The 13509-nt window shown below is 44.5% G+C and overlaps 1 protein-coding gene across 1 annotated transcript in view; it reads left to right on the top strand.

Annotated features, from left to right (window-relative positions):
• Nucleotides 1-13509, top strand: part of ACACA (acetyl-CoA carboxylase alpha) — a 113150-nt gene that overhangs the window by 23295 nt on the left and 76346 nt on the right. The window contains exons 14-25 of the mRNA XM_035343442.1: nucleotides 444-594; nucleotides 939-1042; nucleotides 1879-1960; nucleotides 2095-2240; nucleotides 3056-3206; nucleotides 4530-4664; nucleotides 5534-5680; nucleotides 5804-5992; nucleotides 6593-6693; nucleotides 7336-7424; nucleotides 8712-8836; nucleotides 12149-12316. Coding sequence (XP_035199333.1) covers nucleotides 444-594; nucleotides 939-1042; nucleotides 1879-1960; nucleotides 2095-2240; nucleotides 3056-3206; nucleotides 4530-4664; nucleotides 5534-5680; nucleotides 5804-5992; nucleotides 6593-6693; nucleotides 7336-7424; nucleotides 8712-8836; nucleotides 12149-12316 — 1588 coding nt within the window. The remainder of the gene's footprint in view (nucleotides 1-443; nucleotides 595-938; nucleotides 1043-1878; nucleotides 1961-2094; nucleotides 2241-3055; nucleotides 3207-4529; nucleotides 4665-5533; nucleotides 5681-5803; nucleotides 5993-6592; nucleotides 6694-7335; nucleotides 7425-8711; nucleotides 8837-12148; nucleotides 12317-13509) is intronic.

Below are 13509 nucleotides of genomic sequence, written 5' to 3'. Positions count from 1 at the left end.
AATGTGTTGTAAACCACTGAGCATCCTCGTGATGTGGAACATAAAAGTCCTGTCATAAGACAGGACTGTCTGACCTGTCATCCAAGACGTTTTTCATCCAGAGTCTTTCCACTGTTCCATTCTGGGTGGGATGGTGACAGCGTCTGTCATTCTATGTATGCTTCTTGTGTGTGATAGGTACTTGCATGATGATGACAGCAGGAACTCCTGATCTCATAGCTGGTGCTGGCTGAGCTTTTCTGGTTCACACCAGCAGCAGATTGAAGATAATCCATATTCTTTAATTCCCAAGCATGCCACATAGGATCTTGCGTCAGTGCACGTGTTCTTCTGCTGTTACCTTCTGACTAGTTTTTCCAGGCAACACAAGGGGAACTATCAAGGGTTACCAGCTTGCACATTACTGTTAATATGGGATAGATAATGGGTATTTTCTTTTTCAGAAACATGGTGGTGGCTTTGAAGGAGCTGTCCATCCGAGGGGATTTCCGAACCACTGTTGAGTACTTGATTAAACTGTTGGAAACAGAAAGCTTCCAGCAGAACCGCATTGACACTGGCTGGTTGGATCGGCTTATTGCTGAGAAAGTACAGGTGCAGATGTTTGCTTTACATCACTACGAGCTGGAGAGAGGGGGAGGAAGAGGAGAAGGTGGGGCAGAGAGAGTGAGAAACAGAGTAGGAAAGCTTGGTGGATGATGGTTGCAAGAAGACAAGGATTTGGGAGTGCTTAATTTCCACTCCTAAATCCTTAATTTCCCACTTTACAAATTAACATTTTCACCCGCCCTGATTCTTCTTTAGGTCACTGTTTTGTCCGGGGAAAGTGGTTTTAGAGTTGACCATAAAAGCATTGTAGTGTATGTGAGAATTAAGGCTAGTATTTTGGCTTTTAGGCTAAAGGAGATGTAACTGTTTCATGTACTCTTTCTTTCTAGGCTGAAAGGCCTGATACCATGCTAGGAGTGGTATGTGGAGCTCTTCATGTGGCTGATGTGAGCTTACGGAACAGTGTCTCAAACTTCCTGCACTCTCTGGAAAGGTAAGCTGCAGGCTGATCGCGTAGACAGCTGACAAGCAGATTGTAATTATTTTTGACTTGCAAGTTTTGTTCAAGTACAGTACAAGCCAGAAATGCACTGAGCTTGTTATCTGCTCTCTGTGCTCTGGTCCCAGGAAGCTGGTTGTCTGCTGGCCTAAGAAAACTGGCACATATCTATGCATCTTCCAGATATCCCCTGCTGTTTGAACAGATTGCTGTTTTGGCAGAAGCTTCAAGAAATGGTGCAGAAATGTGGAGTTCTTTTTCCCTTTGTGCTGCCACACCAACATTTTAGGGAGTCTTGAATCACCATATACGGCCCTCCTGTTTTGACAATTAATTTTCCAGATTTGACATAATTTTCAAAATTGAATGTTTCCCACCAGTGCTTAGAAAACCCTGTCTGTTCCTGCTGGCTTTAAAGTAGAACAGGCACTGCAGGGAACCTAGTCATAACGCTCCGTCAGGCTAAGCCCGGTATGACCCAGGCAAGTTCATTTTTAACAGTTCTTCTCCTGTCCTGTTGGTGACTCCGTACTGCAAACGGGGAAGAGCCGCTTTATCCCAGTGCTGAGTCATGCTGTAAGTTCTGTAGCTTGGACTGTGATGCTTCTTTGATGACTCATAGGCAAAAGGTGGTGAATGGAAAGGAAAGTCGAGGTGACCTGTATGGGTAGAGAGAGATGGACTGGCTTTATCAAATGGTTATGTACCTCTCATAAGAAGAGATGGTTTAAGAGCCTAATTTTTGCGTACATCTTTGAATTTCCTTGGGCCCCTGATAGCCGTTTGATGGCTTCTGGAAAGCATGTTTTGTTTTGTGCTTCTGTTTCAAGGGGACAAGTTCTGCCTGCTCATACTCTGCTCAACACCGTGGATGTGGAACTCATCTATGAAGGACGGAAGTATGTGCTGAAGGTAAGTTGCACAGTGTGGAGAACCATCCTCTTGCCACCATGAGTTAGAAATGTCTGTGTGCTGCTCTGGCTTAATCTTTGTAATACATGCCATGTCTCTTGCATGTCATACTTCTCGTTCTTGTGGATCTGCAGGTGACCCGACAGTCTCCCAACTCCTACGTGGTCATCATGAACAGCTCCTGTGTAGAAGTCGATGTGCACCGGCTGAGCGATGGAGGACTGCTCCTGTCCTATGATGGCAGCAGCTATACTACTTACATGAAGGAAGAAGTGGACAGGTAGCAACCTGGAAAGTTTGTTGTCTAGCATTTCCATACAAGTCAAGATAAGCTGTACTCCTAACCTTATGCTTCCCAGTGATAGACTGGGAATGGAAGAGCTTGCTAGATGTATTATTATCGATGAGTTTGCAGGAGAAGTTGCTTTCATCTGAAGAGCATATCTGGGATACTTTTGCAAGAAGGGTCTGAGCGTGTACTGGTGTGCATATTCTCCTGCTGGCTCTTCAAAAGTGCCCTTTTTGGATTATATCTGGTCACCTGGGAGAGGAATTTAGTATACTTGGTTTGTAGGTTGCTTAGGTGAGCTAGGGCTTAGATCCCCATTTCCCTTAGACGTAGTTTTTGATTGACTTGTGATTTCTGTGAAAGTGTGAGTTGTTGCTCTTTCCATGACCGTAAGCTGGGTAATTTGAAAGATATTGATGGAGACCTTGGTCCTCATAGACGAAGGTTTTTTTATTTCTTGTGGGAGGCTGAATGCTTTAGTTTTTGAGATGAAACACATGGAGGTGAAAACTAGAATGTCAGGAAATATCCACCTGGATTTCAAACCACTTTGCCCCCTCTGCTGGTTATTTTCTACGGCAAATGTAGCAAAAGAATTTGTTCACGGAAGGGGTGGTTAGGCATTGGAGTGAGCTGCCCAGGTGTCGGCATTCCTAGAAGTATGTCAGAGACGTGTGGATGAGGCACTTAGGGACACGGGTTAGCAGAGGACATCGAGTGTTAGGTGGATGGTTGGACCTCATGGCCTGGAAGGGCTTTTCCAACCTAAATGGTTCTTTGATTCTATTTTTCCTGTTATTTCCTAGGTATCGCATCACTATAGGTAACAAGACCTGTGTGTTTGAAAAGGAAAACGATCCCTCCATCCTGCGCTCGCCTTCAGCTGGGAAGCTTATTCAGTACGTGGTGGAGGACGGCGGACACGTGTTCGCAGGCCAATGCTTTGCAGAAATCGAGGTAAAGGTCTCAAAGAACTGAGTAGGGTGCAGATGTTGAATCTGTCTATGCAAAAGCTGGGGAGGAAATAAACTGAGTGTTCTGGAACTGGGAATTGAGAATGAGGAATAATTCAGAGTATTTCCTCTACAAATTTTATCTGTGTTTTAACTTGGACTAATGCAGGAATCAGCAAACAGAATGGTGTGGTGGGGAAGAAATTAACAGCTGCAATTTGAGCATTAATGACTGCACCGAGTGATAAGCAAAATTTCTCAGCCATGAGAGCTACTGTCACGGTTATTGTCTTGCTGTGATGTCAAAGGAGAGTGGGATCCGTGTGTTCCAAGTCTTCTAACTATGGTGAAGAAGGCTTTCTGTTTGTAGGCCCCTGCTTAGCACTTACAAAGACTCAGAAGCAGAGGTATATGCTGGGATTAAGTAACAAATTAAGACTTTTCTGATTACCTGATTATTTATCAGGTTGATCAGAGAAGTTAAGCTGAAAATAAACATCACTCCTCCCTTCTCCCTTGGAAATTACTTAATGCTTAGAGAGGAGGAGGACTAACAATTCCTGAGTCATAGTGAGGAAAGCCTGAGAGGTTGTGTAGGAGTCCATGGCTCAAAACAGATTTGAGGGAGGGAAGGGTGTGTTGGGAGAGGGGCAATCAAAGCAGTTGGAGAGATTGTGTAGGAGAAAACTATCAAGCCATAGATCTAGATATTTTATGTAAACTCTTTTACACTGCAACCAAGCGGCGGCTAAGAAGGCACCACCTGCTTAATTCCTGTATTCCCAGCTGTGGTGTGTGCTACAGCAATGGTAAAACTAGACTGCCCTCCCCCAAACCCAGCACTTCTGCTCCAAAGGCAAGAGCTTGCTTGGCTGAGCTGAGAGCATCTCTGTGAACAGAAGGCTGAGACCTGTGACCTCTAGAAAATAATCCTAATTCCCTCTGCTAAAAGCAAGTGTGTTGCTAGCTATTGGGAGTGGCTCTCCCATTTCTAAGAGTACAGCAGCTGCAGTAATAAATTGTATGTGCAGTAATAAATTAGATCTGCAGCTATCTGTGTTGAATGCGGGACCTACTTGAGTATCTGTCGGTCCAAACAGCTTCCTGCTGCACTAATTTGTAGCCTAGTACTTTGTTCTACCATTCATTTAAATCCCTGGGGTTTCACGGACTGTGTGTGTACTTTTAAGCCTTTGAGAAAAGCTGAATACAAAAGGTGGTCACGCAGGTTTGTTGGACTGTGGTAGGATATTGGCTGCTAGCTCACAAAACTAGAGCCATCTGGGGAGAATGAAAGCTGAGTGTGTAACCTGTTTCCTTGCTATAGGTGATGAAAATGGTGATGACACTAACAGTAGGAGAATCGGGCTGCATCCATTACGTCAAACGCCCTGGGGCAGTGTTGGATCCAGGCTGTGTGATTGCCAAGCTCCAACTGGATGATCCCAGCAGGGTTCAGCAGGTGAGAAGTTGCAGGAAGCACAGATGTTTGCGATGAGGAGCAATGTTGAGAGTGCTACAAGATGGCCCAATGAGCTGAACCAATTTTGGATTTGAGCATTGCACTGGAATTGTCACTGTAACATTTGTTACCTGAGGACTGTGACTCAGATTACTGTCTCGTCCTCTGATTCAAGCTAAGCTTTTGTACCATTCTTGTTGTGCTCTTGTCTCAGTGCTACTGGGGATACATTGTTGTTGATGATATTGGTGGTTGGCCAAATCCATCTGCTTTATTCCTCTGCATGCTTATTCTTTTTATTATGGACTCTTCTTTGTGACCCTCTTCTGGAGGACAGGGGTGGATATCCCAACTCCAAGGGTGTCAGACCCTGTGAGAGCAATTGTAGTAAATCGGATCTTTCTAAAAGTGAAAGGCAAACAAATGTATTCATTTAGGGCTGGTAGGCTGGGATGTAGCTGATGGTGGTGGAAAAGAATCTATCATTCCTTTAGCAGTAGCTAGTTGAAAATTATGGGAGGTTGTTGTGCAGGGGGTAGAAAGGGATTGTCAACATAAACAGTTGTCTTTTCTTCTGCTTTCTGTTAACATTTTTAGTCGTCCTTGATATAAACAATGAGATCAACTGTAATGTATTTGGGAGAGAGGCTGGAAGCTTATTTTGTGGGTGAATGCAACAATACACAGCATAGAACTGTTGGAGATCCAGCTCATAACTTCTGTCTCTCTCACCCAAGAGCATTTTTGACTTTGGGAATTCTTCCAAATTAAATCAGAACCTTCAGCTGAGGATAACTGGAGGTTACCACCATGGCCAATGCCATTTTGGAGCGTTAGTGACACTGTGACACTTGCTTTTGTGTTTCCAGGCTGAACTGCACACGGGTACCTTGCCACAGATCCAGAGCACAGCACTCCGAGGCGAGAAACTCCATCGCATCTTCCATTACGTCCTAGATAACCTGGTCAATGTGATGAACGGATACTGCCTGCCAGAGCCCTACTTCAGCAGCAAGGTATTGTTTACTTCTTGTTTCTGAGGGCAAGAGCTGAAGACTTCGCTGAACAGCCTTTCCTTTTCTCCCTTCTTGCTGCTTATTTTTTTCCTTATGTTTGTCTTTACACTGACCTGTCTCTAGGTGAAGGGCTGGGTGGAGCGTCTAATGAAGACCCTGAGAGATCCATCTTTGCCTCTGCTGGAACTTCAGGACATCATGACCAGTGTTTCTGGACGGATCCCACCCAATGTGGAGAAGTCCATCAAGAAGGAGATGGCCCAGTATGCCAGCAACATCACATCAGTCCTTTGCCAGTTTCCCAGCCAACAGGTGATCAACCACACTTACACAGAGGAAGAAAAAATGTTTTTTGTAGGGGCAAAGAGAGGTATAGAATTCCTTTAAATTAGCTGGAGGTTAGATGGGCCTGAAAGGTACTGCTGAATCCAAGATCTTCATCATGAAAGATACTGGATCACTTACGCTTAAAGGTTTGCCTTATTTACCTGTGCCGAGGGCTGTGTGTTCTCTGCTCAGTGTAGCTTTAGACAGGCTGGACTGGGAATTGGAAGCAGTTTAATCACGTCAGTGGCCTTGTGGGCATTTATTTACTTGCTTTTTGGCTGGTATGTATGCTACAGTGCACTTTCTAGTGTCAACATAACCTTAAAAAAGAATGGTTGTGACTAAGGAAAGTCTGACCAGGTAATGAGATGTTGGAAGATGATTTCCTTAGTATATGATGTTGTGCATCGATTCTTCTGTCATTGTCAGGCCATTAACTTCCTTCGTAGTTTAAGGCTTTGGCCTTTGCTGAAGTCTGCTGGAGCTCTGGTCTGGTTTATCTGGATGTCCTCCATTTCTGCCTTAGTTGTTCAGCCAGATCTTCCCATCCAGGACTGGAACTGTCACGAGACTTCTCTCTTTCAGATTGCCAATATCCTGGATAGCCATGCAGCCACTTTGAACCGCAAATCAGAGCGTGAGGTCTTCTTCATGAACACTCAGAGCATTGTGCAGCTTGTACAAAGGTGAGCTGTTTTCATAGAAGCATTAAGGTTGGAAAAGACCTCCAAGATCATCTAGTCCAACCGTCCCCCTGCCACCAATATTACCCACTAAACCATGTCCCTAAGTATGACATCCAAGCTTTCCTTAAAACACCCCCCAGGACAGTGACTCCACCACCTCCCTGGGCAACCAGTTCCAATTCCCAACCACTTTCTGAGAAGAAATTTCTCCTAATTTCCAACCTGAAAAACAATGAGGGGAGTGTGTATGTGGCTTCTGGCTGCCTGTGTGAAGCACGCGTACGGATCCTTCCTTTTTTCCTTTGCCTTATGAAAGAAATATTTAACTTCTGACCTGACGCTGATCCCATCTTGGGCATTTTGTCAAACAGCTGATGTGTGTCATGCCTTTTAGTTACTAGAGTTGTGATATTTTGGGAAGAAAAAGCATGAGCCATGCTAACCCACAACAGTAATGGTAGAAGTTTCACATTCACTCTGGTTGCAGAGGTTGTCCAGTGGTTTTCAGGACCAGGTGTGCTTCTTTCCACATGCCAGCAGACTTATTCTGCCATCCGTGTTGAGCGTTACTCACTTGCAGCTTCAGAAATAGGGCAGTGACAGTCTCACTCAGTGCTAGGTTTGACCTATTTGCTTCTGCAGGTACCGGAGTGGTATTCGGGGTCACATGAAGGCTGTGGTGATGGACCTGCTCCGTCAGTATCTGAAGGTGGAGACTCAGTTTCAGCACGGTGAGTCGCTGTGCACATCAAGCACTTGATTCCTGAAAGACTTTTTTTTTCTTTTTTTGTGGAGAAGCTTATGTCCAGTTTGAGCTTTCCTAGTAAGGTTGCTCATAATGCTTATGTGTCATCAGTTTGAACCAGCAAATGACAAACTCCACCCCTAAGTTGTCTGTTCTACTTGTCTCCACTGTTGCTATGTCCATCATCTTCCACATCCTGTGCCACCTTACCCATCGTTTAGGTGCCATAATATGACTGGCTTCTTTTCAGACTAGGAATGCTCCTTTTCCCTGTAAATCTTCAAAAGAACAGTTTCCATATGAGTTTATAATCCTCTGATTGAGGACTTCCATATGGTCTTGGAGTAAAAAGAAGTATGGGTTGTAGTTACTGAGCTTGCTAAGGCTCAGCCAGTCTGTGAGCTGTCTGCTTCTTCTAGAGCACAGATAAAGCATTTCTCCTTTGATTTCTCTTATGTCAGCAGTGGCCTCCAGCTAGAGACCTCCACACGTTGGGTGTTCCACATGCAGAAGCTTCATGTTAGAAGCTGGATTTTTATTTTTTGATTTCTGAGCATCTGCAGAAAAATTAGAATCAGAAAAAATGTTTAAATTCACCATGCTGTTTAGTTCTATCTTGCCTCCTTGTTAAATTCTGAAGTAAGAAAATGAAGTGCAGTAAAAAAAATAAAAGTCTCTGAGGTATTTGCACCTGCTATAAAATACCATCAAGTTTTTCAGTGTTCATAAGAATAAGCCTCAAACCAACGTGACACTGAGAACTGAAATACATTGCACTACTGTATCTAGGCACAAGATGGCAATGAAGGACTTGCTAATTTTGAGGCTCAAGTTCTTGCAGGTAGTTCAGATTCTGCTCTACTTTTCTTTTGTCCTGCCCCTATTCCTGCAGGAATGGTACTGAAGAGTCCTTTGCACTTCAGTTTGCTGGTGGCAGAGCATGGTGCAAGTCTTTTTTCTATTATTTCATTCTGGTTGAAATTAGAATGAAAGAGACTGGGCTCACTATTCCCCACTTTGTATTGCTCACAAGGTATTTGGTATTTCAACTGGTCTAATAAGAGAAATTCAACTGCTTTAATTAAAATTTGTAGATCAGGGGTGTGGGTGTGTGGAGGAACAATTCCATCCCACAGCTGATGGTGTGGATCTTGCAAAGTAGATTCTCAAAAAATATATGTAAAAAAATATATATATATAGACATATCTCGTCACATATATTCCATGGCACAGAGGCTTGGAGGCTGGCAAAAATGTGCACTTCTGATTTCAGGTCACTATGACAAGTGTGTCTTTGCCCTTCGGGAAGAGAATAAAAGCGACATGAATGCTGTGTTGAACTACATCTTCTCACATGCTCAGGTCACCAAGAAGAACCTGCTCGTTACAATGCTCATTGTAAGTTGTCTGATCTAGAAATTTCCTTCTCCTTGTAGCTCTGTGTTTGATGCTTTGAAAGGTACTGAACTGACAGCTCTCGTTCTTAAGGATGCCAACCTCCTAGCTACAGAAGCAGTGGCAGCAATGTGGAATTTCTTCGTGCTTTCTTAGTGAATGGCATTAACCAGCCTGTATTGGTGTTCTTGAGGGCTCTCACATGTTCTTCCTTGATGAGCCATGGTTTGGTCTCATATGCTTGCAGTTGTTGTCTTAGCTTCTTCCTGGCTGTAGGCTCAGAAAGTCTCACTGCAGCTCCGCAGCGATGCTTTCTGACCGGCTGTGCTCCGGGCTGTGTGGTGGAATCCAGCTAGGACTCGGTGTCTCAGCACAAAGCTGGTCACTGCGGATCACGTCTCTGACCCTAGGAGTGGTGTGTAACTGTCCAGGGGGCTTGTGAAGATTGGGGAATCTCTTGGATATGGATTCCACCCTAGAAACACATACAAATCCCTGTGCTGGGACCTGTCATCATCTTCCGATGTTGTTCTGTCTTGATACTGGCTTCTGAAAATCTCAGCTCTTATTAACCTCGGCTGCTCTCCAATGGGTAACATTCCCCCAGCAAATTGCATTCTCAGGAAAAATAAATAAAAACCCAACAACTGAGTCCTGCCTCTCTTTTCCTTTTCCCTAAAAAGCCTCAGAAAGTCTTCATTCTGCATAAGGCTTTGAAGCAGAGTGAATACTCACGTTTCTCAAGGCAGGATGAATAGCCACAACATGATTTTCAGCACAGGCTGGAGTTAGGTGTACAGCTTGTTAAGGGGCTAATTACAATAGTACCCCCCCCTCCCCCCCTTCTGATTTTCTCCCTCCCCCATTTTTTTCCTTTTCTAAAGAAATATAATGTGGTGTGTTATGGCCAAAAGTATTTCCAAAGTAGCCATCCACAAAATAACTCTCAAAAGCAGAAAAAGGCTCATAATTGTCCTAGGCAGAGGCTGGGTTTCTTAAATTCTAATTTGTAGGATATAAGGACCCTGGAATTCTTTCTTTCTGGCTCTCGTTTTTTTCCCTTTTTTTTTCTCTTTTTGGTGTGTGGTGTGATTGTAAGTAACGCTTGCCTTAAGAATCTCATTATTTGAACACGGAGCCATATTTCCTCTGAGAATTCTGGAGTAGCTTTGAGCCGGGGCTGTTCATTTCTCAAGTAATCATGCTGGCGTGATGGAGAGAGAAAATGGCAGCTGTTCGCAGCTCAGGCCTTCAATTTTCTTCAGAGTCCAGTCACTCAAGTGTGTAATTACACGGGGGTGCCGGGGAGGCGTTAAGGCCTTGTCAAAGAGCTGGTTTGAGGCTTTGCTCACTGCCTTTGCCAATCAGTGCAGGCAAAAGCCAGTGTAGCACCAGCTACCTGCTTTATTTTGTTGTTGTCATCCTGATTATTTCTTGCTAAAATGGGACTGAAACTTTTTGTCTAGATTTTCACCTCCATGCAAGCCGTGTCTTGGAGGTAAAGTCTTGCCGTGCCTTCACATCAGGGGGTGAAATGTCTGGCTGAGGCAGCGAGGGGCGTGCTGGGAGCCAGGACGAACAGAAAAAGATTAAAGACTCTCCGAGTTTTCCTTTGTCTTTTGTCTGTGCTCCTTCTTCCCACACTGTCAGACATTTCATCTCAAGTAAAGGCCACCATCCCACTTTGCTGGGGCTTACAGCCCACTGGAGAGGCCTTCCTGACCAGGGACGCAGGTTCTGCTCGTGTATCCTCTGCTAGACCCTCACAGGGAGCTGTGTGGCAGGGGCTGCTTGGCTCAGGTGGGTAACGGAGGCTTAGGAAGGGCGACGGACCTCAGGTCACCGCGTGGTCTGTGGCAGAGCCAGGAGCTACAGGCTGCTGAATTACAGGTCAGCCCATTAGCCAAAGGACCATCATTCCTCTTCCTTCGGACGCGCATTACTCTTCATGTCCGAGGGCCCCCCTGGCACATTTGGTAATCATGGTGAAGGCGGTGGCATTTTATGGGTTGCCAGGCTATTTATGTGGGATGGTTACGTTTGTCCTCCAAGGGCAAATGTCATGTCAAAACACCTTGATGCTTGTGTTGCTGTTATTGATGTATCCCTAGGAATCCATTATTAACAAAGGCTCTGAGGATGGTTTTAGTAATAGCGTTATGCTGCCATCATTCACATTTTTAGCTAGCAGGCGTTTAAGGCAGGATGGGAACTACTCCATCTTTCATGTATTTGTTGAAATATAGTGTGACTTGAAGTTGTGTATTCATTTGATGTACTTAGCTCGCTGCTGTATGTGCATCCTCCCCTTAACTGGGTAGAATCGCTTGTGTTTGATGGCGTGGCATATGTCCCGTGTCCTGCTTACTGCTGAAAGGAGCAAGAATTAACAGACCAACACCCAGGCATTTGTACTCCAAACACACCAAAATGATTGAATTACTCGCTGTGAATTCACACGCTGATGCAGAGCAGTTAGATTTACAGAACTTTCTTTGGAGGTAGTCGTAGTGTTTGCTGGTCCTGGGCTGGCTAGTGGGAGGCAACAGTCCAGCAGGAGCTTGGGTTGTTGCATTTTTAGTGATTTAGCTTTGGGCTCTCTCACTGAGAGCTTTACACCATCACTCCTAGAGATGACATGGCGCTTGTGTGGGGTCAGAGAGAAAGGGGGTCAAGAACAATGTGGGGAAAAAGCTATTTAGCTTTGGAATTGTGTGTGGTATGAGCTGGTATTTATTAATGGACATGGGACTTGTATTATTTCGATTTTTGTTTTTCACTTTGATAAACCTGCCAGGGAAAATCTGCACATTTAAAATCGCTTGGAACTTCAGGCAGTTAAACTGTGTTGGGTCAGCTTTCATAGTGAAGGTTTGCTAATTTTTGTGTGCTACACAAAGCATTCTGCTGCAATTAGGTGCTTTTTGAATTTTACATTGTTGGGGGAACTTCTGGTCCAAGACTGGAATTGGGTAATGGGATAAGGTTTTACTTGGGTGTCTTTGACAAGTCAGCATTTCTGAAGCGTGTGGGTGCCAAAGCACATGATGCAAATAAGAAAATAGGTAGTGGTGCCAGTCAGTTCCTCCTGTGTAGCTTTTTAGCTTTTTTATATGTGTAAAATTACTGGACGTCCAATATTTTTATCCCTGATGGCACAGAACTGCAGAATGATATAAACAGGGACCTCTAAAGGTTGTGTGGACCAGCATCTGAGAGCCTCTGTGTATATATTTCACATTTAAACCTCTTTGTAAGAGGAAGAGAGGATGTTTTCCCTCTGTTTTCAACATTTTCAATTCTTTTTGTTTTTAGGACCAGCTATGTGGCCGTGACCCCACCTTGACAGATGAGCTGATTAATATTCTGACAGAGCTGACCCAGCTCAGCAAGACAACCAACGCCAAAGTGGCTCTGCGAGCGCGGCAGGTAAGGGAGCGTTTTCAGGCATCCAAGCCCGTTAGAGACAGGCTGTGCTGTTGCTGATCAGACCAAACCAGGGCTGCTCCCACTTGGGGCTTGCTCTCTTGGAAAGTCTGTATCTCATGATGTTTATTTGATAGCTATGCAAATGTGAAGAGTAGACTACTGTGAGCAGCCCAACAATGAAGGTAATTAAGCAGTGATTAACCATTGTGACGGTCTGTGAAAGATTGCAAGGGATTCTGAATCACTGTGCGTTTTTATGTTAGGGTTACATTCCCCTGTTCCTCCAAAACGTTGTCTGGCTTAAACAGGAATTACCTGAGAGTAGACTATGGTTTGTGTGATAAAGGAAGTCGAAATACATGCTCACTGTGGTTGCTTCTGGCTTCATAATCTGTGAACCTGACAAGCACAGGCTGCCTGGAACGCACGGGCAGCTGTACAGTAAACAGAACGTGCTATCTGGGTTCATCAGCTAGCCTACAACTGCAAGTCTGTGCAGAGAACAGGGAGAGAAATTTACATGAGAATCAGATGTTCCTAAGGAATCATTGCAAAGAATACGTTGGTCTTTTTTTTCTATTTTTTTTCTAGCTTTTGAGTTACTTTATTAAATTTCTTTTTAAGCTGAAAATAATTGGAAAAACTTCTGATACTGTCATTTCCAAGAGTCTGGTTCAGATAATAATTTGAATGCCAGACATCCACCCTTACATTATTGTGAGCTTTCTCTTTAGTGGTTAGCGTGTAGCCAGGAAGGAGTGAGAGGGCACAATCGTTTCGCGATAGTGCTAACCCTGTAGTCTGATCACTCCTCTCATTCCGCAGCCCCTATCTCCATTCTAAAAGTCTGCAGCAGGGAAGCTGACACTTTGGGGATCTCTCCTTTTATTTCAGAGCTTGACTGTTGAAAATGAATGTGGTGTTTGAAGCTGCTCAGTGACCTTATGTTTCCTTCAGGATTGTATTTGTGTCCTTGAACCATTCAGAGTTATTGAACCTCTCAGCAGCATGCTGGGGATAGTGCTGCAGTCCTTGTGTATGTCTTTATGTTGCTCTTGCACTTCATTTTCCCCTGCAAGCTGCTTCCCCTTCCTATCTCTGTATCCTTCATGTTGGGCATTTAATACTTGGCACCAGTGGCTCCTGCTTGCTCTGCTCGGAAGCTGTGAAAGGCGGTCTCCATTGCTGGCCTCCCCACAGCTGCTGCCTGCCAGATCTGCTTTCCAATTAACAGCCGGTCAGGCAAT

This window comes from Oxyura jamaicensis, chromosome 19 (genome assembly GCF_011077185.1).
Source record: "Oxyura jamaicensis isolate SHBP4307 breed ruddy duck chromosome 19, BPBGC_Ojam_1.0, whole genome shotgun sequence".
Classification (NCBI taxonomy): Eukaryota; Metazoa; Chordata; class Aves; order Anseriformes; family Anatidae; genus Oxyura; species Oxyura jamaicensis.
The sequence above is the reverse complement of the archived record's forward strand: the minus strand, read 5'-3'. Positions and strand labels throughout refer to the sequence as shown.